This window comes from Notolepis coatsorum (genome assembly GCF_963971535.1).
Source record: "Notolepis coatsorum genome assembly, chromosome: 4".
Classification (NCBI taxonomy): domain Eukaryota; kingdom Metazoa; phylum Chordata; class Actinopteri; order Aulopiformes; family Paralepididae; genus Notolepis; species Notolepis coatsorum.
Window position 1 is genome coordinate 48,575,163 of NC_140168.1, and position 24,961 is coordinate 48,600,123.

The following is a 24,961-nucleotide window of genomic DNA, read 5'->3' on the forward strand; positions in this document are numbered from 1 at the left end:
AACATAACTGACAGCAGTCGCCATTTCAAAGGGAGTTTGTTTACTTTGCCATTACTATAGTCATCAATATCTTTGTGCCAAATGATTAGGGCCTATTACAAAAACATTTAAAAATAAATAAATATTTATCAATTAATAAGTCCGAGTCTGCACCTTCCGAGTCCGAATGCAGTCAATGCTTGAGTCCAAGTCTACGTCCGAGTCATCAGTGCTATATACATACAAGTACACTTTAAATACATACATAAAATAATAATTTCTTCAAGGAGCTGCTGCCTCTCTGTATTTGTCAGTCTTGGCATTACCTAACGGAGCGCAGCAGGGAGCCCCTCCACACCTCAAGATGTGCAACTTTGCCTTGAGGCTCTTGAAGCAGTGATTGAGCATGCTCCTCATGGCAGCCGAGGAGAAGTAGAAGATGATCGGGTCCAGGCAGGCGTTGAAGGTGCTGGAGAGCAACGCTATATTCCTCCACCACTCGCTGTCCATACGGATGTAGCCCACCACGTGGGATGCGTTGTACGGGCCGAAGCAGACGGCGAACACCAGCAGAGTTACCAGGGCCAGGCCGATGGCACGCAACCGCCGGCGCCGGCCGATTTTGGGCAGCCGGGACAGGATGTGGATGAAGTTGAAGTAGCAGAAGCAGCAGATGAGGAAGGGGAAGCAGAAGAAGACCACAAAGAGCTCTAAGCGGACAGGCAGCAGGACCTGGAGCTGGGCCTCGGTGAAGTGCAGGTAGCATGTGTTGGGAGCGGTGGCGTTGGCGGTGTCACTGTCACCGGTGACTGCACCGTTAATCCACGGGGAACAGGGCACGATGTATACGATGCTGAGGTTCAGAGAGGAAGCCAGCCAGAACAAGACGCTGGCCACCACGGCGTAGCGTGGCCTGCGACACAGGGAATACCTGATGGGGAAGGCCACGCTCAAATATCGCTCCACGCTCACCGCCGTCAGCAGCAGGGTGCTGTTGTAGATGGTGACGTAGAACAGGAAGCCGGTGAGGAAGCACAGGCTGTCGGGAAGGCTCCAGATCATATCGTCCACGGCCTCCTTCATCTTAAATGGCAGGAATGCCAGGAAGATGAGGTCGGAGATAGTGAGGTTGAGGAGAAGGATGTCGATAGGAAGGGGCTTGCGTCGCACTCTTCGATAGAAAGTGCAAAACGCCAGGATGTTGGTGGGCACCCCCATCAGGAAGGTGATGATGTAGACGGAAAGCAGCAGGTGCATGGTCATCAGTCACAGACACCCCAAGACTTTCTCAGACACTGGAAAAAGAGAATGACATTAAGTTTCACAGGGGTGTTATTGTTGTTGTTATTATTATTGTCATTATCATTATTAAGCAAAGCATTAGCATTATTAAAGCAAAGAAAGGTTCCGTGATAATGAGATGTCTCTAGACTCAGACCTCACACATCAACAAGGTGACAAAAACATCATTCTTCCACCTTAGAAACATAGCTCATTCAAGGGTACTACGACTATGCTTGCACCTCATGGTACCAAAGCACCTCAAAGGCACTAAAAAACAAATTACAAACATCTCAAAACAAGCTAGTCAGACTACTACTTGACCTGACTCCTAGAACCCACCTCACCCCTGCCCACTTTGACAACCTAGGATGGCTTAGAGTAGACGACAGAGTACAGCAACTTGCAATGGGCCTGGTCTACAAGATACACTACGCGACCAAGGTACCCATGTACATGTCAAAATACTTCCCAAAGGTCAGTGAATACCACGATCACAACACCAGAGGGAGCTCCACAAATCATGTAAAACCCAGATTCGGCTCAAACAAGGGACTAAACACGTTTCGCAATTATGCCACATCAATGTGGAACGCCCTGCCTAAAGCTGTAAAGGAATGTGAATCACTACCCACCTTCAAAAACACTCTCAAAAAACACCTACGTGAGACTGCAATTCGAAACTGGCCCCTACAAATGTCCTAACCTAGTAAATGACCAAGTAAGGCTTTGTCAATATTCCAATGTACAGTGTAAAATGTGTGTGTGTCCCCTACCCAACCCCCCCCCCCCCCCCCCCCCTCCAATGTACAGCCCTCACCCAACCCACCCAACCCCACCCCACCAACCTCCTCCAATGTACAGTTTCTATGCCAAATGTATATACACTCCTTTTCTGGACACTTTTGTATCACAAACAGTACTGTATTTGCAAATCTGATATGTCATAAATGTATAGATGTAGCAGTACTGTCTATCTGTATGTCATGTATGTCATATATGTTATGATGAATTGAAAATGGGGGACCCTGATGTAAACAAGACGAAAGTCTTTCTCTGGTCTGCATCCCCTTAACAATTGTATGTATTGAGATGTACTGTACTGTACCCATTCTGCAATCTGTTAATAAACTTTTCAATCAATCAATCAATCAGCTAAGCTACGGCCATTTATAAATCAAAAAGACCCTGAAAAACTGATCCATGCCTGTAATGCACTCCTCACCGGCCTCCCAAAAAAAACCACAGAACGACACCAACTCATTAAGAATTCGGCAGCTAGGCTACTAGACCACATCAGTCCAGTATTAGCTACCATGCACTGGCTTCTGGTAACTTTTAGAATCGATTTCAAGGTCCTCCTTATACATAGCACTAAATGGAACAGTACCAAGCTGCATTGCACATTCTCTAGTCAACTATGTGCCTTCTAGAATATTGCGGCCGATCATCTACTACTGGTCTATTGAAGGTTCCAAACCACAGCCTAAAGAGAATCGGGGACGCAGCCTTCACAAACTATGCACCAAAGTTATGGAACACACTACCTATGGACAATAGGGAAGCTGGATCTCTAAATATATTTTTTTTTTAAAAAGCTAAAAACGTACCCTTTGCTGATTGTACTGTAGATTGCACTATTTTACTCTTTTATTACAGGTTCTAAACTGTCAGGTATCGAACTGTGTGGGTATCAAGCAGGAAGATAGACTGTCAGGTTTTTAAAACTGTGGGGGACCCAGGCCTAGAACTGCGCCCTGAGAGAGGGAACTGCACCCTGAGAAGGAGGTATGCCCTGAGAGGGAGGTTCGAAGGGTCAAAGTGGGTATCAAACAGGAAGGAACCGCGGATCTGGAGGAGGACCTTACGGTCGCGGAGATTGCATCAGCAATTAGATCTATGCAAAGTGGCAAGTCCCCGGGGCCAGACGGCTACCCTACAGACTTTTACAAAAAATTCTCAGTCCAGCTATCCCCGCTGCTGCTATCCGTATTCAATTAATCATTCTCAACAAATTATCTTCCTCCAACCATGCGCCAAGCAGTTATCTCCTTAATCCTTAAGAAAGACAAGAATCCACTTGAATGCGGCTCGTTCCGGGGCTCGCTGTTCCGCTGTTAGTTCTCCGGTGGGGGCTCCCAGGATTGTCTCCTTCAGTCCCGCTCTGTGCATGCAGCATAGCATGCGCTCTTCCCAGAGTTCGTAGTTCTCTGCTTTCCCAATGAATGTCGGCCACTTGTCTCTTCTTTGGTTTTCCATCCTCTTCGTTAATGATATGCTTAGCTTTTTACTCTGGTCGGCCTAGCGACTAGCCACACGGTGCTATCCTAGCCTATAACTCAGCTAAGCTTACTACAGTACCTCCACTATTTCGCCCCGGCGTTATCTGGGCCCATAACCTGTTAACAGAACTCGCTTTGGGGCGTCAATAATGTGGTCAAGAGGCATGGATTCTCTATTGTGCCCGAACTGGATTGGCTTCTTTTATTCACATATGATCAGTAGTTGTACAGCACTCTACTCTCTTTGAGAGCCGTTGAGGAGAGAAAAAAAGGGGTGGGAACAATCTCTTTTATAGTCACCTCTGAGATAGAATACCCAGGTAGCTACGCCTAGAGCGCCCTCCAGTGGAGACAGATATATATATACACAACTGGCAATATCTGGTGGAGACAATGATCTACACAGGTAAACAACTACAGGTGTAAACAGTCATATGTACAGCTGGACAGTCACTAACAGCCCCACACAGAGTCTCTTAACTCAACAGGTCCTCTCCCTTGATGCTGAAAAAGCGTTCGACCGGGTGGAGTGGGGCTATCTTTTTCACGCACTGGAGAGGTTTGGATTTGGCCCTAAGCTCATAGAATGGATTAAGATTCTATATACATCTCCGATGGCTGCCGTTCGTACCAACAACAATCTATCCACCTACTTTGAACTCCATAGGGGTACGAGACAGGGATGTCCCTTATCTCCACTCCTTTTTGCGATTGCAATGGAGCCCCTTGCGCTGGCCCTGAGGCAGAACACTGATATCAAGGGGATCATGCGTGCGGGTTTGGAGCATATAGTCTCGCTCTACGCGGACGACATGTTGTTGTATATATCACAACCCCAAACGAGTCTCCCTCAGTTAATGTCCCCACTTGCAGACTTCGGCAAAATATCCGGCTACAAAATCAACATTCAAAAAAGCGAACTGATGCCTGTCGGAACCGTAACGGGTCGGACACCTCTGAGCTCATTTCCGTTTAAAATCAGCCCTAAAAAGTTCAAGTATCTCGGGATATGGATCATGCATGAACATAAAGACCTATATATGGCTAATTATAAACCTTTATTATCTAATCTGACGAAAGATATTGAGCGTTGGGACCCCCTGTCACTCTCCTTGGGTGGGAGAATCAATACAATAAAGATGAACGTATTGCCAACATTTTTATATGTATTCCAGAGTCTCCCAGTCTTTCTGACTAAGACATTCTTCTCCAAGATAAATAACCAGATATCTCCCTTTATCTGGAACAAAAAACCACCCCGGATAAAAAGAACTATGCTGCAGAGACCCCGCGCAATGGGTGGGATGGCGCTTCCCAACTTTATGTACTACTACTGGGCAGCAAATATAAGATCATTATTATACTGGGTAAAGGGCGAGGACACAGCTCCCTGGTGGACAGTACTGGAGAGAGCGTTGGTAAAATCCACCTCCCTGTCTGCCTTGCTATGCGCTAAACTCCCGTTCACACAGCCCATGTCTAGATTGACCTCTAACCCAGTTGTCATTCACTCGATAAAAGTATGGAACCAATTTAGAAGATCCTTCTCCCTTAAGGAACTATCATTTGCTGCACCAATCACAAGAAACCACATGTTTATCCTCTCAATGATGGATAAGGCCTTTGACAGTTGGGTTGGAAGTGGAGTGATTGCACTGTCTGACCTCTATATAGACGACAACTTTGCCTCCTTTGAACAGCTGGTACAGAAATACAAAATCCCTAAGTCACACTTCTATAGATATTTGCAACTCCGGAGCTTTGTAACTTCAAACTTGGACTGCTACCCATTGTGTCCTCCTGCCTCTCTTTTAGACTCAATCCTGAACTGTAAATTGATCCAGAAACAAGCTATAAGCAGAATCTACGAATTACTTAATAGAAGCAACTTGACACAAGGAAGCATACTAGGACCGCTACTCTTCCTAATTTATGCAAATGACATGTCGTCAGCCTGTGACTGCAACTTGTTCCTGTTTGCGGACGACTCAGCCCTGCTGGTCTCTGACAAGAACAAATTGCAGGTTGAAAAAACCCTCAGCACGGAACTAGGCAAAATCTGCATATGGCTCGCTGATAACAAACTATCATTACACATGGGCAAAACAGAGTCCATTCTCTTCGGTTCAAATAACAAACTCAGCAAGACCGACGGATTCTCAGTTACAGTGGGTGACAATATTGTCACAAGGAAAGACGAAATTACCTACCTGGGTTCCATCCTAGAGGCAAATCTTTCCTGTGACAAAATGGCATCCAATGTAATAAAAAAAGTCAACCAACGAACTAGATTCTTGTACCGGATCTCCTCTCTTACTTACTTACTTACGCCTGCTACCCCTTCTGGGGCATAGGCCGTCAACAAGTGATCTCCAAGCATCTCTGTCTTGAGCTGTTCTCTCCAGTTGGTTCCAGGTCATCTTCATGGTCTTGGTGTCTGCCTCCAGGTCTCTGCGCCAGGTGTTTCTCGGGCGGCCCCTTTTCCGCTTGCCCTGCGGGTTCCATGTTAGGGCTTGTCTGGTGATGGTACTTGCGGGCTTTCGCAGGGTGTGGCCTATCCAGCGCCATCTGCGTTTCTTAATTTCTTCTTCTGCGGGCAGCTGGTTTGTTCTCTGCCAGAGTTCGCAGTTGCTGATGGTGTCTGGCCATCGGATGTTGATGATCTTCCGCAGGCAGCTGTTAATGAAGACCTGCACTTTCCTGATGGTTGCAGCTGTAGTTCTCCACGTCTCTGCTCCATATAATAGGACTGCCTTGACGTTGGTGTTAAAGAATCTGACTTTGGTGTTGGAAGTCAGTTCTTTTGAGCTCCAGATGTTCCGTAATTGCACGAATGCTGTACGTGCTTTCCTTATTCGTGCTCTAATGTCAGCATCTGTGCCGCCCTGCTTGTCAATAACACTGCCAAGGTAGGTAAAGGCTTCAACTTCTTCCAAAGCCTCACCATCCAGCATGATTGTGTTGGTGTTGTTTGCTGCATTGGTCTTGAGGATCTTAGTCTTGCCTTTGTGGATGTTGAGTCCCACTTGCGCGGAAGTGGATGCCACGTTGTTGGTCTTCTCCTGCATCTGTTGTTGGGTGTGCGACAGTAGTGCCAAATCGTCAGCATAGTCCAAGTCGTCAAGTTGCGTCCAAGGTGTCCACTGAATCCCGTACCTTCTCTGTGCTGTGGAGGTCTTCATTATCCAGTCAATGGCCAGCAGGAAGAGGAAGGGCGAGAGCAGACAACCTTGTCTGACCCCGGTCTTCATTTGGAATGCCTCTGTGAGCTGCCCTCCGTGGACCACCTTGCATGTCAGTCCCTCATAGGAGTTCCTGATGATGGAAACAATCTTGGTCGGCACCCCGTAATGTCGGAGAAGCTTCCAGAGGGTCTCTCTGTCTAGGCTGTCAAAGGCTTTCTCATAGTCCACAAAATTTATGTACAGGGGCGAGTTCCACTCTATCGACTGCTCCACGATGATGCGCAGCACTGCAATTTGGTCTGTGCAGGATCGGTCCTTGCGGAAACCAGCTTGCTCCTCGCGGAGTTGTCCATCGATGAGGTCCTTCATCCTGTTCAAGATTACTCTGTTAAAAACTTTCCCTGGCACTGATAGCAGTGTGATCCCTCTGTAATTTGCGCAATTGCTAAGGTCGCCTTTCTTTGGGATCTTGATGAGATAGCCCTCTTTCCAATCTCCTGGCACGTCTTCTTCCTCCCATATCTTCATGAAGAGTGGGTGGAGCATCTTCACCGTGGTTTCTATATCTGACTTCAGTGCCTCCGCAGGGATGTTGTCTGGTCCTGCAGCCTTTCCGTTCCTCAGCTGCTTGATAGCCTTCCTAATTTCTTCCCTGGTTGGTGCGTTGCAGGCTATGGGTAGGTCTGTGTCAGCCTGTGCGATGTCTGGTGGGTTCTGTGGTGCTGGCCGGTTTAGAAGTTCTTCAAAATACTCCATCCATCTGTTCTTTTGTTGCTCCTCTCCCGTTGTTATCGGTCTTCCCTCTTTGTCCTTCACAGGTCGTTCTGGTTTGCTGTACTTTCCTGCCAGCTTCTTGGTGATGTTGTACAGTTCTCTCATATTCCCCTCTCTTGCTGCTTGCTCTGCCTCTGTTGCCAGGTCATCCATATACCTTCGCTTGTCTGCTCTGATGCTCTTCTTTACTAGCTTGTTTCCTTCTGCATACCTTTCTTGTGCCTTGGCCTTCTCTGCTCTTGTCCGGCTGTTGTTCACTGCCGCCTTCTTCTCCCTCCTCTCTTTGATCTTTCGCAGACTGTCCCCTGAGATCCACTCCTTGTGCTGGTGCTTCTTGGGGCCAAGAACTTCCTGGCAGGTAGACGTTACTGCCTCTTTTATCTCCTTCCAACTGTTCTCCAGGGTGCACTCGTCCTCTTCCAACAGCTCCTGTAAAACTTGGAACTTGTTGCTGAGTGTTACTCTGAACTCTTCCAGCTTACTGGCGTCTCTCAAGGAAGCTGTGTTGTACCTGTGTCGTGTTGTATGTGCCGACATCCAGTTCTTTCTCAGCTTCAGCTTCAGGCTGGCTACGACAAGGTGGTGGTCTGAAGCCACATCTGCTCCTCTCTTTACTCTTATATCCTGCATGGACCTCCTGAATTTCTTGCTGATACAGACATGGTCAATCTGGTTCTCGGTTATGTGGTCTGGCGATACCCAAGTGGCCTTGTGGATGTTCTTATGGGGAAAAACACTGCCGCCAATGACCAAGTTGTTCATAGCGCACAGGTCCGCCAGCCTCTCCCCATTTTCATTCATGGCCCCCAATCCGTGTCTTCCCATTATATCTTCGTACCCCCTGTTGTCACTTCCGATCTTGGCATTAAGGTCTCCCATCAGGATTGTGATGTCTCTCTCTGGGTGCTTTTCTATAATGGACTGCAGTCTGTTGTAGAACTGGTCTTTGTCTGCTTCCTCGCTGTCATTGGTAGGAGCGTAGCACTGTATGATGTTCATATTGATCCTCTTCTTCTTGGTTCGAAAGGATGCGGTGATGATCCTTGGACCATGGGCTTCCCATCCTATGAGCGCCGTCTGTGCTGTTTTAGATAGCATCAGTGCTACTCCTTGGGTGTGGGAGGCATTGTCCTCTTCGTGTCCGGAGTACAGCAGTAACTCTCCTGAGGCCAGTCGTTTCTGTCCGGACTGTGTCCATCTTGTCTCACTTATTCCGAGCAGCGTGAGATTATAGTTCCTCATCACTGCTGCTACTTGAAATGTCTTACCCATCTCATACATGGTTCTCACGTTCCACGTACCGATATGGGCAGCCCTGGACGAAAGAAGGGTGATCGGCCGTGTGGCTTCCAGAGACTTCTGGCTTTCACCACATGGTGTCATAGACCTTCTTATAGAAGACCCTTCTCTTCCCTGGGCCAAGGTGTTGATGTCTTGTTTTTCTCTTGTTGGCGTTTCTGTAACAATATAGTGTTTTACGGGGTGGGGATGTTAGCCCCTCGCCCAACCCCCTGGAGGGCTTTTGGAGTTGGCTTGTTAGTCCTCTTCCCACGCCTATTGTCTTCCAGGTGATGGATTGCAGCCTCATACCACGTGAGGCCAGACAGGCTGAGGGTTGTGTACAAGCTGTCTCGGCACGTCAAGCCCAACCAACTCCTGCTACTGTGTATTGAAAGCTGCACTAGGCAAGCTAACCCTACCAGCAACGCAAGACAGATCTCCTCTCTGGTAAACAAGAATACCCTGAAGACTCTGGCAGGAGCACTCATTCAAGGGTACTATGACTATGCGTGCACCTCATGGTACCAAAGCACCTCAAAGGCGCTTAAAACAAAATTACAAACATCACAAAACAAACTGGTCAGACTACTACTTGACCTGAACCCCAGAACCCACCTCACCCCTGCCCACTTTGCCAACCTAGGATGGCTTAGAGTAGACGACAGAGTACAGCAACTTGCAATGGGCCTGGTCTACAAGATACACTATACGACCGGGGTGCCCATGTACATGTCAAAATACTTCCCAAAGGTCAGTGAATACCACAACCACTACACCAGAGGAAGCTCAACAAATCATGTTAAACCCAGATTCGGCTCAAACAAGGGACTAAACACGTTTCGCAATTATGCCACAACAATGTGGAACGCCCTACCCAAAGCTGTAAAGGAATGTGAATCCCTGCCCACATTCAAAACCGCTCTTAAAGAGCACCTACGGGAGGCTGCAATTCGAAACTGGCCACCGTAAATGCCCAAAACCCCCACCACCTCCTAATAGACAGTCTCCTCACCACCGCATGTATATATTCCCTCCCCGCCATATGTATATTTCCCTCCCACCCACCCACCCCCTCCTAATGTACAGTCCCCTCCCCATCATATGTATATACTCTGTCAGGATCTAGGGGTAACAGTACTGTATATTTGAATACCGTTATGTCACAAATGTATCAGTACTAAATACCTATATGTCCCTATGCCATAAATGTCATGTATGTTGTGTATGTCATAAATGTCTATATGAATTGAAAATGGGGGACCCTGATGGAAACAAGACAAACGTCTTTCTCAGGTCTGCATCCCCTTAACAATTGTATGTATTGAGCCGTACTGTATTGTACCCATTCTGCAATCTGTTAAATAAAGTTTTCATTCATTCATTCATTCATTCATTCATTCATTCATTCATTCATTCACACCTCTGGATCTCCTTAGGGGCAGATGGAAGACAGACTTAGATGAGCCAATCACAGAGGACACATGGGACAAAATAATACAGGGGATTTTCTCGTCCTCCATATGCCTTAAACATGCTGTTATCCAGTTTAAAATTGTACACCGACTGCATTGGTCTAAAGCAGGGGTAGGCAACCCTAGGCACGCGTGCCTGCATAGGCACGCGGGGGCATTTTCATAGGCACAGGGGGCAGCATTAAACATTTTTAATTTTTTTTTGCTTTGAATTATTATAGTGAAATATTTTGCACTGTTGTCGCATTTATCTTGTTGAAATCCTCCCACAGGTTATTTTTACTACCACATATTTAATTGAGACCCTTTATTTGTTTATTATTTCAATTTAGCTGGAAATACATTGCTACATCATTCAGTAACATTTGCAGAGCCTTATAACAAAAACATTATTACGTCACCATTGTGACCAGTGGGATTAATCAACACATTTTATTATTTATTTTTCTATTTCATTGAACATTGCACATGTTAAAAGCCATTTCTTTACTCAAAATGTGAGTATTACCAGGTCAACTTGTGTTCTTAAAACAATGACAATAAACATAGTTTTATTAGGTTGAAATAATGTGGTTGTGTACTTATTTTTCTGTTAATTTATTATGGATTGAAAACTGAAAAGCTTAATGCACAGTAACTGAACTCAATATTTTTAAGTTCTGGTAACTAGTTATTATTATTTATTTTTTTACAGTGTAGTCTTGCGATCAATCAAAACTTATTTACATGATATACCTCACATTCACCCTCCATTCACATCCTGGTGTTCTCCTGGTGTTCTCCATTAGGCCTGTAGGTGGAGCTATGACAGCACACGTACAGTACACACACCGATGGTGTGTGATGTGTCCAAAAATGAATGGGCAAATGTGAGTGAAATGGTCGCACTGTATGCAGCTGTTTGTCTGCATTGCATTCCCCCCCCCCCCCCAAACTCAGATTTAAGGTTGATACAACCATCATAATAATATTGTTAATAATAACAATAACAATAATGATGTAATAATGTAAACATTTTCATTAAAAATACCTGATTATGAGAAAAAAAAGTACGATGCATGGAATATTGTTGAGGCACACTAGTTACAACTATATTTCAAACAGGCACTCCATGTCAAAAAGGTTGCTGACCCCTGGTCTAAAGACAGGCTCTCAAAAATATAGGCTCCGGCCACTCTGCTCCACATGTTCTGGACGTGCCCAAAGTTGCACACCTATTGGCAGGCCATCTTTGACACCTTCTCTAAGATATTGCAATATTCGGAGTGGCCCCAACGGACATCCACTTTAGATGGTGGGAATCTAGAATGCTGGCCTTCTGTTCACTTCAACTTCAACTTCAAACTTCAAATTACTTTATTTTCCTTTCGGAACTTCATTTGTGCAGTGGTTGAAAGACAAACATACAGTCACAATACATATGTTCACTATTGGCCAGAAGGCTAATACTGTTCAAATGGAAAGACCCAGGTCCACCGGTGTACGGCCACTGGATGAGAGATGTCATGTATCATATTAAACTGGAGAAGATCAGGTATACTGTCAGAGGTTGTACCGAAAAATTCCACAATATTTGGGATCCTTTCCTAACTTTCTTTGATGGTATGGAAGCGGATAATGTGACAGAGGCGATCTGACTGGCCTTCCTAGTCTCTCAGCTTATTATTCTATTATTGTATGTTCTTACTTTTCTTTTTCTCTATCTACAGAATACAAGAGATGCATATGTCACTGCTGTCTGGTGATTTAAAAGCTAAAAGGAAAAACAATGATTTTGTTTTTAAATAAACCTTACAGATGTCTTCCATAGACTCACAGGAATTGTGTAAAGTTGCCCAAATAGTGCTAGGAATAGCAATGCAGGTCCCCTTTAAGGTATCTTAGAATTATTCTGTCTGGTATAGGGGTGGGGGGAAGGGAGGGAGGGAGGGAGGGCCTTATTTTATTTTTATTTTCTTTTGGCCCATGTGGGACCGCCTGTGAAAACTGAATCTTCAAATAAAAAAACCTTGTTAAAAAAAAAAAAAAACAGGAAGGAAGACTGTCGGGTTCTAAACTGTGGATATCGAAGGTTATTGGCAAGCGTCTTGCTTGCATACTGTAAAGCTCGTTCATATAGCATACATTGAAAGTATTTCTCATGCACCTTACATCTATCCAGCCACGCCCACTTCCGGCTACATATATAACCCTGTGGCGTGGCTGTGCTCCTTCCGAGTCTGAATTTCATTCGAAAGACAGTCAGGGGTCCTCAGGGCCGCAAAAGCAAGATGCTTGCCAGTACTCACATAACTAGGGTTATAGGATAACCTTCGTTATATTTCGATACTGGCTACGCGTCTTGCTCGCCTATTGGACAAATCGGCAGAGCAAGGCACGATAAATGTACCCGCTGTGGTCCCCTTTACGACCACCAGAAAAACGGGGAGGGTCCTGGCCCTCACACTCGTCCTAACGAGGAGTGGAGGGATAGAACACCGACAATGTGAAAATAGGGTGCAGTATCCAAAAAACGCACAAAGTGAGTAGGCCACGTGAAAAAACCCACCTCTACCTCACCACGCATCCCGCCCGTTACCTAGCGACGGGATGCAGAGGAGGTTCCAGCCCCATGGACCGCACAAGAAACAGGGCTCTCTGTCAGGTCCATGAGCCAAAGGGACCTGGTGAGGACAACGAAGCTGCGGCATACGTGTCCTCCCCAGGCATTGTCTGTGACACCACTTCATCGGGACCACCAAGTTCCACATTCTAACGAATCATTGACTGGTAGGTGGGGGTTCAGGATGAGTCCTGAGTCCCCGATGTAGCCGTGCATACCGGGGAGATGCACTCCTTGAAGAGGATTGCTCGTTTAACCCAGGCTGACAGGTTCCTTAGCGAGAGCAGGGCTCGACCGTGCTTAGAGGAGACGCACTGCTCCTTTGACCATGAGCCACACAGGGGCGCTTAGAGGGGCTGACTGCTTAAAAACTACCTCGAGGGCCCACCCGCTGGGGAGGCGGGGGCCCGTGACGTCAGGTCTGCCCAGTTATTTCCTCCCGGAAATGCATAGGGCCTTCAGGCTGACAGGTTCCTTAGTAAGAGCAGAGCTCGACCGCCGCCTGGCGGACACCGGGCTAGACTGATCCTGTCCGGCGCAACCAGAATGAGTCCTGCCTGCAGGGGTGTAGCTCCAGATTCTGGGCCCCATAAAAGAATGTATTTGTAGGCCCCCAGTGAATGTAAGCGCGAGAGCGGAATTTTTTTTGGCCATTTTTTTATTGATGAAAATGCATAATATGGTTTTTACCTATACATTCGGATCAGCAGTTCAGCACCTGCACTGTTGGTGGGTGAGCCTAGTAAAGGATGTCGCATTGCGTTCATCTTCAATGAATGGACCAATGCAATAGTCTACCAAAGCCCCCCCTTTCTCTCTATATAATAATAATAATTTAATAATAATTTAGGACCTGCTCCGAGGTCATCATTTGGCACACATGCGAACCATGCATACAATGCGTATCTGCGATTAACCCATCCCGTCGTCCTTCCCCCCCAAGGGCAGCCGGGAGCAGACAGGCGCCACGTGAGCCGCGCCAGGGAACCAATCCAAGTGCTCCTGTCCGTCTTCGTCAAGGACGCCACAGCGTTAGCGATCTTGTTGTTGTGCATGTTTTTCCATTGGGTTTATCTTATCGGGGGGGGAAACCCTTGCGAGCACGGGGAGAACATGCAAACTCCACACAGAAAGGCCTGGGAGATACCCCACCTGGGTAACTGGCATCATGGAAACCTGGTCCCCAAGCGGGATTCGAACCCTGGACCTTCTTGCTGTGAGGCGACAGTGTTAACCACTACACCACCGTGCCGCCTATATATATATCTCACACACACACACACACACACACACACACACACACACACACACACACACACACACACACACACACACACACACACACACACACACACACACACACACACACACACACACACACACACACACACACACACACACACACACACACACACACACACACACACACACACACACACACACACACACACACACACACACACACACACACACACACACACACACACACACACACACACACACACACACACACACACACACACACACACACTTCAGAAACAAACATAGTATCAATGAGAGCATCAATAATACACCTGAGTGATGTCTAGTAAAAAAAAAAAATGTTGGCCCCCCCAGTGCTGGGCCCTTGGAATCATCCTAAGCTACCCCCCCCCCCAGCTACGCCCCTGAGTCCTGGGTCCCCAATTCTGCCGCCTCGCTTTTAAAACCGGTATACCAGGCGGGGGGGGGGGGGGGGGCTGCACGTTTGACCGTAAACCACAGGGGGGCGCTACCGGTACTGACTGCTCAAAAGCAGCTCCACGGTGGCCCACCCGCCGGCTGGGAAACCCCGCTGTGGCGTTCGAGAGGGCCCTCAAGCTGGCAGCTTCCTTAGCAAGAGCAGAGCTCGACTGCCGCCTGGCGGAGACGTACTCCCTCCTGTCTGACCACATATACGCCGTTATGCTGTTCGGACAGACCAGGGCATGCCGGTCCCCATTTCCTCCCGGAAATGCACAGGGCCTTCAGGCTGACAGGTTCCTTAGTAAGAGCAGAGCTCGACCGTCGCCTGGCGGACACCGGGTTAGACTCAGCAAAGACCGTCCCATGGGATGTGGCCCTGCCCCCGGGTCCAGTGGCTGAGGCCTCATAGCACTGATATGGGTTCTCGCCCTCCGCAGGGTCCACTGAGCAGGCTGATGTCATCCTCTTTAGCCTGTGGGCTGTTGCTTAACAGGTGCCTGTGAGGATGGTATTCTGAACGCTTTTCTTTTGCAATCGGCTGATTGGAAGATATGTTCAGTACGGACCCCCCCCCCCCCCCCCCTTAGGTATCAGAAAACAGGGGATAGACCCTCATATTATGACCCATTCATCGGGGCTGTAACTGGCCTGCTTTGCCAAAAAAGGACTCGACTCAAATCGGTCCCTGTCTGGCCAGGGCTGTCGTAGCTGCGGGCTCTGACAGCAGAGCCAGGTTCGTAAAACCTGTGAATGATGTTGGGCGTATCGGTAAGATAAGCCCCAACTCATCGTTTCTCCCCTATCTGGGGATAGGAGAGACCCGGTCCCCTGCAGGGCCCTTGACACAGGATTTCCATACAGAACCTGGGAAAAAACACCTGTCATTATATCCACCTCTTTGAGAGGGGGACTTGATTGATTGATTGATTGAAAATTTTATTAACAGATTGCAGAATGGGTACAATACAGTACAGCTCAATACACACAATTGTTAAGGGGATGCAGACCAGAGAAAGACTTTCGTCTTGTTTACATCAGGGTCCCCCATTTTCAATTAATCATAACATATATGACATACATGACATACTGGCGTAATACTGGACGACGTTAGTTTATCCCACAGAGCCAGATCCATTTGACAGCATGAGCTGGGATTTTTAGCTAAGGAGCTCGACAATTTACCAGTATAACCTCTCTAGGATTAATTCAGAACTGGGACCCTGTGATGACATTTTAGGCGGGACCCACACATAACCCCACTCTTTCGAATCGGCGGGTATGGGGAAACCCCCCCCTCTCTGCGATGAGCAGGATATGTTAATATCGGCTCCGATGCTGAGGACGTCAGATAATAATTATCCTGACAGGACGGGACCCCACGTACATACGTCATCATGTCAACGCGTACAGGGATTCCCCTTAATGGCGAGCGCACCTGGCAAGGCTCTCGCTCGTTACACACACCCTTGTCAGGTCTTTGCCTTGACATAATTGATATGAGCAGTGTTAGCTCCGTGTTGTTTATAAGTGAAAAACATACGCGATGCATATGCCTTTTTTATCGCTTGAAAACCCCACACAAAAAACCAACCATCATTTGTGGGCTCTGAGCTCACGTTGTTTAAAAACGAGCTCCATTTCATAAGACACACAATCACTGCCCGCTTACATTTCTTTATCAGAAAGGGTAACGTGGCCCAGTTGTCATTTTGTTTCGCGCACACATTAAACACATTTGAGTGAAGTTACTGCACGTTTGTTTCAACCAAAAAATTACGCTCTTTATTGAAAAAAACATATGCAAACGGGGGAGTGGGGGGGAATCACAGGCATTTTAGCCCGGTCCTGCAACCAACTGCCACCTCGGGTCGGGGGTCGTACAGCATCGATGTGCTGGGCGACACCTCGCGGACCGCACTGAGCCAAACAACGTTATTGTAACATTTACATTTACATTTAGTCATTTAGCTGACGCTTTTATCCAAAGCGACTTACAAGTTCTGTACGACAAGTCATCAGGAAGGGTACAACTCTATCAGCTGAGTAACGGAGGTACCGCGAGTATATCCACAGTCACGATGGACTTCAAGTGTTGTGAAGTGACTGTGGCACGTAGCGGTACTGCAAGTAAACTCCCCCTTAAAAGGCATCCAGACACATTACCAAGAAGTGAATTCACCTCTTGATATAGTGGTCTGCGATGTTGCCCGTGGTGTGGGCGCCCCGGGTTCGACTCCCACCCAGGGCATGTCAAATAAGACCAGTTTCATTATGATTAATTGAAAAAAGGGGGACCCTGATGTAAACAAGACGAAAGTCTTTCCCCGGTCCGCCCCACAACAATTGTGTGTACTGAGCCGCACTGCATTGTTAATAAAATTTTCAGTCAATCAATCAATCAAAATTGGGAGAGGTAAGCAGTATTATTTTCACATTGACTGCCACGTACACGTTCCGTGGGGCAGGGGGGTTTAACCAGAGCGTGCCAAGCGGAATATAATACAGGCTGTCCAGTGCTCATGCCTACCGATTAAACGGTGCAATGGGCGACAGTGACAGCATGCCGCGTGTCACCACGCCAGGCCTCACCTGAGTGCGGCGCGGCAGTCCAAGCTTTGTTCTCTCTTCCCCAGATGGACTAAAGGAAAGAAGCGCTTGGTGCTTGCCGCGCGTCACAGAGTTTCTTCAGACCGGCGATTCCTCCGGAAGATGGCTGAAGAGTGACAACACGCGGCAAGCACCAAGCGCTTCTTTCCTTTAGTCCGTCTGGGGAAGAGAGAACAAAGCTTGGACTGCCATCTCTCTTCCTCCAGTTGCATCTCACGGGGTCGGGGTTGCTAGGCCCGACACGCCGGGCGAGGAATTGGATGGTGGCCCTCATGAAGACGCAGCCTCCAGGCTGAACTCTGCGGGGACACCAGGGCCGGGGGTCCTCCTCACACGAGAGGGGCCCGCCACGGCCTCCGGGCGGCTCAAACTCCCCACCGCACGCAACGAGGGCTCACCTGACTGCCATGACAGTCGGTCCAGGGAACCCCCGCGATGAGCGGTGGAGGCCAAGTGGTGGAAGCGCTGGTGGTGTTGCCATCTCCAAACTAAATTCACACTAATAACTATCTCTAACTCTCAAACTGCAGAGATGCTACTTTCGAATGAAAGAACGAGGGAGGAGGAGCACAGCCACGCCACGGGGTTATATACGTAGCCGGAAGTGGGCGGGGCTTGGTAGATGTAAGGCGCATGTATACCTTTCAATGTATACAATAGGTATGAACGAACTGTATAGGCGAGCAAGATGCGTAGCCAGTATCGAAATATAACAAACAGGGAAGGTAAAGACGGTTTTAAACTGTTAAACAGTCATTCAGAACCATTTTATTGCATCATTTTACTCTGTCCATTCTATTTTACTTTTTATTACAGGTATTAAACTGTGGGTATCAAGCAGGAAGAAAGACTGTCAGGCTTTAAAACTGTGTAAGACCCAGGCCTAGAACTCCGCCCTGAGAGAGGGAACTGCGCCGTGAGAGGGAGGTTTGCCCTGAGGGAGGTTCAAAGGGTCAAAGTGGGTATCAAACAGGAAGGAAGACTGTCAGGTTTTAAACTGTGGATATCAAACAGGGAAGGTAAAGATGACTTTAAACTGAGTAATCCAGAAGTATATTATTGCACTGCACTGTTGCACTATTTTACTCTGTCTATTCTATTTTACTCTTTTTATTATTGTCTATTTTTAAAACTTAATCAAACCATAAACAAGGTGGCCTATTGGGATGTTAGTTCATAATGTGAAAAACTGATTTTATATGTCTGCACTATGTGCTCATTTTATGCCTATCTTTTTTCTGTTGTGAAGCACATTGAGCTGCAATATTTGTATGCAAGGTGCTATACAAATAAAGTATTATTATTATTATACATCTAACAGTTATAATAGGAAATAAATCACCATCAAATTCAGATGTTGGATGACATTTACAGGGTTGAGCAGATGCTTGCGAGAGAATCGGTTTGTACTCTATTCAGAGTGTCATACCAGGACCTTTGCATCCGCCTTACAAGATCATGACTGATAAGTAGGAAGTATAAATCAAAATGGGGATTTTATTCTATCTTTCAGAAAATGTGATGCTTTGTATAGTCATAACATAAGGGGAATTTTATTTTCTAAATAAATGCTCTTTAACTCATTTTGGAGTGCTTTGGAGTTATCTTTTAGCTGGTAATTAAACAACGTCCATTTTAATCCTAAGAGCAACCAATCCTCCAATTTTTCCTAACACAGCTAAATAGCATTCCAGCCTCCTATCTACCTAACTTGACCTACAGTTTGTGACCATTTATCATGCACCTCTAAATTAATACCAGATATAAAATGATATAAGTTACTGATATCAAATGGTTAAAACAAACCCATTCACATCTTTTTAAAATAAGAGTAACTTACCTGTCAATCTTGAAAACCAGGAGCTCCATCACAATGCATTTACCTTACTGGATCCTCAAACGGGACTGGCATCTATGACCCTCTTTGAAACCACATTGTTTGATCAAATCAGAGCACTACCCCTTCATTTGCATGACTGAATAACCATTTTTATTGATATAGTGGAAATTTAATAAGCTTCTGGCTCAATCTTTGTTCCCTGAGCTACCCAAACAGTGTATCTAAGCGACGCTTAAATGTTCTCTGTGAGGTACAATGCAATAACTTTGTCAAGATTTGTCATGACAGACACAAAAGGAGGAGTATATGACCCTTTTACAATATGAATACAGGATGTAATTGTTCTGTATTTCCCACCAGAGGGCAGAGTGGGGTTGTTTTGACCAGTTTCACATGCAGAGACCTAGCTTTAAAAGATGCTCTTAAAATGTATAGATCCTTGTATAGATCCCAATAGGAAACCTTTGTATAAGCTATACAGTATATGGAAACCTTTTTTATAGTAGCATAATTCTTGGTTTGACATTTATTTCCTGTCTCAAATGTATTGCGAGTGATATTTGTATACAAGGACTGTGATAGCATGTGACTTTACCTTTCTGGCTGTAAAATGGTAGTTTACAAGGGTTGTAATGTCTGTAAACATGGGAGCAAAACAGACCTGTGTTTTGAGTTACAGTATGAGGGTCTAGGCTAGCTTTGATTTGTATTGGATAGGATTGTAGCTTTTATTTTTATTATTATACTACCAACTACTACTGTTGGTCCGGGAGGCCGGAGACTATCACATGCTTTCCTCCGACACATGTGCAGCCAGCTGGCAGCCAGCCTGGCAGCGCAGACTCTCACTGGGAGAGTGTAACGTGTGGAAGGTCACACTACCTCCCTCCAGATCCTTCCCTTGCTGTGCAGGCACCCCGACCGAACTGTAGGAGTCGCTGTTTACAACGACCAGGACCCACACACCAGCTTTCCCACCCCTAACACTGCCAATTGTGTTAGTATGAGCAACCAGCCAAGCTGGTAGCAACGCCGAGAGCTGGGCTCGAACCCAGCGTCTCCTGCGTTGGTGGCGAGTGCCTTGCCCACTACACCACCTAGCCGCCCAAGGATTGTAGCTTTAATGAGGGGTTTATCTGTGTTTCAAGTGAAATGTAGGAATAACGTATATAATAATAATTCAAGAAAACAATTATTTTATTATATACATAATTCACAAATATAAACGGTACTTTGCATCACCTTAAAGAAAACACATGAAATATTGTCATTTGAAGTGTGTATCGGGGCATCGGTGTACTATACTATTATACATTATTATACCATGAACCAATCAGAAAGCTTTATTTGAGCTACCTATTTTTATAAATGTATAATATAAATTGTTTCATTATGTTCCGTCCGTGTCCCGACTGTACACAATGAAGGTGTAACTGAGGGGTACAATTCCCTGACTGTATTACTAGATATGATACTTACTACCACTACCTTTGTACTTAATATTCGGCCACCCAGTACACGGCATAAATATATTATCATGAACACTCTCACGTAGATGAAACGGATCCAACACAAATGTACGAATTAGAAACAGGTCTTTATTTCTACACAGCGATGGTGTGTAGAATAAGCACTTAATCACTTAATTACATTTATGAATTGAAATAGTATGCACTTTTATGGCAAGGAGTATTCGTCGGTATATCAATAGAGAATGTCCAATCTCTGAAGGCGCAGGTGGTAAATATACGACCTGGAATAGTTAAGGAATAACAGCAATGATACTTTAATGATTATACTAGATACACTAGAGGGGGTTAATCCGGTCGCTTGTAAGCCGACAGGAGTAGGAGGGGGGGGGGGGTAGAATCCGGCTGCCTCGTCCGGCCAAGGGTATCCCAGGTGAACCCACTGTAGTGCCGTTCAATGCGCCGGCGATCCTTGGACCACAGATGAAAGCAGGTGGACTCTTTGTGGGCCGGCTCTCTCCGGTCCACGGGGGAGAGACGTGAAGCGACCTCGTCTTGCAGAGCGTCTCCTCACCTTGCGTCCTCTCCAGGGGGGGGGGGTTCCAACACACGGCAGTGTCGGGGGTCTTTATCCATGGAATAATCAAAGTATCCAAAGCATAATCCGTGCCTGGGAAGGCGGGCTGTCGTCGGTAGAATAATCCGGTATACAGGTCCACTCGCTCGTCGGCTCTGGGGCTCCTCGGGTGCAGCTTCACATAGGGTCAACCACCCTGGGTAAGCAGCCAGTTCTCTGCCCGAAACGATGGGGTACTGACTACGGTAGTATTCTCACCGCACGAAGCACTATATATTAACAGACTATTATTAGCTTAATAGACTACGTCCAACTCGACGATATAGTGCCAAATATGACTATTCAAATATTAATATACACGATGTCTCAATACCGATGGTAGGCGAACTTGGCCTTACTCCCACACGTGGCGTCGCGGGGAGGCTTTACGTCTGTGACTCTATTGGAGGGTAAGAAACTGGACTGAAAAGAAAGTCCTACTTTAGTAGCGCAGTATATATACGCACTATGAACAAATAGTCCCATTAGTGGTGCGGTAGCCAGATTCCTACGCGGAACTAGGACTTGTTCGTACATGTGGAGCGGTACGTTTGAACTGGGTCTGAGGGGTATGGCAGCCTGGCACCAAGGTCTCGACCAATAGTAGAATGGAGACTATTATGGGATGTTCAGTAGGCTAGAATGGATATTCAATGCATATTGTACAAGGAATATACAAGGGATATCAGGGAATATTAGAGAATATACAAATACAATTAAATATATATATATAATAAATATATATATTCGGTTTAATCTGGCCCTTCACAACAGCCACCCCCTGAATAGGTCCCAGACCTAATCAGTTAAACAGAGACAGATTAATCGCGTTGTCTATTTACACATAAGGGTTTGCTGTAGGGGTCAGTCAACTTCACAAAGTCATAGGGTTGTAGGGTCATGGTCATCATCGATTGTGTCTGGGAGTCGAGGCAGTTCTATGAGCCTTGCCACGGGACGGGTGTAAGTGCGACCCTGGACGAGCACTTCAGCTGCTCGGACCTTGCCGTCGGCACCGGTGATCACTTTGCTTACGCGGCCGGCCGGCCACATAGCTCTGGGCAGTGATTGATCAATAATCATGACGACTGTTCCTTCTGTCAAATTGTCTCTCTCCTTTACCCACTTCTGGCGGGTCTGTAGAGACGGTAGGTAGTGCAGTAGGAAACTGTTCCAAAACTTGTCGGCTAATACTTGGCTGTACCTCCACATTCGTCGGCCGTTCGCTTCTTCAGGCCGGTACATTGTCTGTGGTAATGCAGGATCTAGCCGCCCCATCAGGAGTGTGTTGGGGGTAACTGGGTCGATATCCGCCACATCACTGGAGACATATCCGAGGGGCTTCGAGTTAAGTACTCCCTCAATCTCCGTGAGGACTGTCATTAGGACTTCTTCCGCCACAGTCTGGGCCCCAAGTACTGCGTACAGGGCTGTCTTTATGGAGCGCACTTCTCGTTCCCAAGTGCCACCGAAGTGGGGTGCGTTTGGGGGGTTGAATTGGAAATCAACCTGTGCTGGAGCGAGGTGGGTCTTAAGTTCTGGGCCCATAGCTTGGAAGCTCTCTCTCAGCTCTCTTTCGCCGCCTTTGAAGTTTGTCCCATGATCGGACAATAGGGTAGACGGTCTTCCTTTCCGTGATGTGAATCTACGGAAGGCCATAAGGAATGAGTCTGTGCTCATGGTCGGGAGAAGCTCGATGTGTATCGCTCTGGTGGTCATGCATTTGAATACAATACCCCACCGCTTCTCGGTTCCTCTTCCTTTCTTTATGTGCAGCGGGCCAAAGCAGTCCATACCCGTTGAGTGGAATGGCTTGTCACCGATTCGGAGGCGACATGGAGGAAGGTCAGCCATCCTTGGTATGCTGGGCTGCGCGCGCCACTTGCGGCAGTCTAGACATGTTCGCTGGAAGCGTCGTACCGCCTCTCTTCCTTGTAGGATCCAGTAACGACGTCTGATTTCCGCGAAGACTCTTTCTGCTCCTGCGTGATGTACATCCTCATCGTATTTCTTTATAATCAGCTCTGTGACCTTGTGTCGGCTGTTCAATACGATCGGGTATTTAATGTCATCCGGTAGATTGGGGGCTCTGCGTAGGCGACCACCCACTCTGATGAGGGTATGAGCGTCGCTCTCGGGGGCCAGGTGAATTAATCTGCTGTCGGATGGGACGGGCTTTCCTCCCTGTAGACAGGCCAATTCATCGGGGAACGAGTCTCTCTGGGCTCGCTGCAGTAGAAGCAATTCTGCTTCCTCGTAGTTAGCTGCTGACATATCAGCGGGGGACTTGCACTCCGGGTGGTACCGCAGGAATGTTCTTTGTTGTGCACTCTCTATGGACGTGCAATCGTCTATGTTAGGGTCGGTGGAGGCTACGGTGCTCAATCCACAGAACACAGACTTCTTAATTTCCACCTCCTCTGGACTTGCTTCCCTCGGGATAGGCATGGGCCACTGTCCTTCCGGGAGTCTTAGGAATGCGGGGCCGTCACTGTAGACATTGCGACGGGTGAGGTCATCCAGGGGCATCCCCCGGGTGATGACGTCAGCTGGGTTCTGTTTTGTATCAACGTAGCGCCACTCTGTTTCTCCGGTTAACTCTTCGGTTAAGTCTTGAATCTCTGTGACTCTGACTCCCACGAAGACTTTGTACTTGCATGAGTCCGATTTGATCCAGGCGAGTACCGTCGTGGAATCTGACCACAGGATTGTTCTAGACACCGGTATGGTGAGCTCACGTTGGATGAGCGTGGCTAGGTGCGCTCCGGCTAGGGCTGCGCAGAGCTCTAGACGTGGGATAGATTGTTGCTTGCGTGGGGCTATTCTCGAGCGGGCGAGGACAAATGCTGTGTAGATCTCTCCCCCCTGGTCTTGGGCCCGCAAGTAGGCTACTGATCCGTATGCGACCTCTGAGGCGTCACTGAAGACGTGTAAGTCCATTTTACATGTCTCTGGCCTCACCGTGGGTGGGAAGTAGCTTCGGCGCATATTAACGCCTGGGAGTGAGTGGAGCTCCATCTCCCACTCTCTCCAGGTGGATGCAAGGTGTGCGGGAATGGGGTCGTCCCAGCCCTGGTCCTTGTCCCACAATGCTCGTACAATCATTTTTGCCCTGGTGGTGTACGGTAGAATACATCCTAGCGGGTCATATTGTCGAGCGAGTGTTGTGTACACACTCCGTCTGGTGGTCGGCGCCGCCGCCGGCCTTCCCTGCTCCGTAGTCAGGGGCTTGTGTCTGTAGTGAAGCGAATCTGTTTTGAATCGCCACACCAATCCCAGGGTCATCTCCTGGGCTTCTCCCGGGATTGTAGCCATCCAGGTCTCGCTGCTGGCTACCTTGTCCTCGGAGGAGAGGCTGCGCAGTACTTGCGGATCGCTGCTGGCCCACTGCCTGAGATCAAAGCCGCCTTTGATCAATGAGGCGCGGAGTTTAATCAGGAGAGCCTCGGCTTCTTCCTGGGTTGAAAGGCTTTGTAGACAGTTGTCTACGTAGAAGCTGTTCTTTACGCTGTGTCGGACCTCTTCGTCCGCTGCTGGGTCCTCTGCTACATGTTTCTGTAGTGCAAATGTCGCACAGCAGGGGCTGCACGTCGTTCCGAAGGGGAGGACTTCCCATTGGTAGATGGCTGGGTGCTCATCTCCTGGCTTCTCTCTCCATAGGAACCGTAACAGGGGCTTGTCCGCCTCTACTAATCTCACCTGCAGGAACATTCCTTTAATGTCCCCGCTGATGGCCACCTTTTCCTGGCGGAAGCGGAGTAGAACGCCGAGTAGGGAGGGGCCGAGTGTGGGACCGGGCAGTAACTCTTTATTCAGATTTTGGGATCCGATCTGGTAGCTGCAGTTAA

General features: G+C 47.4%; 1 protein-coding gene across 1 annotated transcript; it reads right to left on the minus strand.

Moving 5' to 3' along the window:
- Positions 1-261: 261 nt before the first annotated feature.
- On the minus strand, positions 262-1,242 carry LOC311226510 (free fatty acid receptor 3-like; the record flags this gene model as incomplete). The annotated part of the gene is made up of 1 exon (XM_084311932.1): positions 262-1,242. The coding sequence occupies one exon, from the start codon at positions 1,240-1,242 to the stop codon at positions 262-264; it is 981 nt and encodes a 326-aa protein (XP_084168058.1).
- Between the last annotated feature and the right edge of the window lie 23,719 nt (positions 1,243-24,961).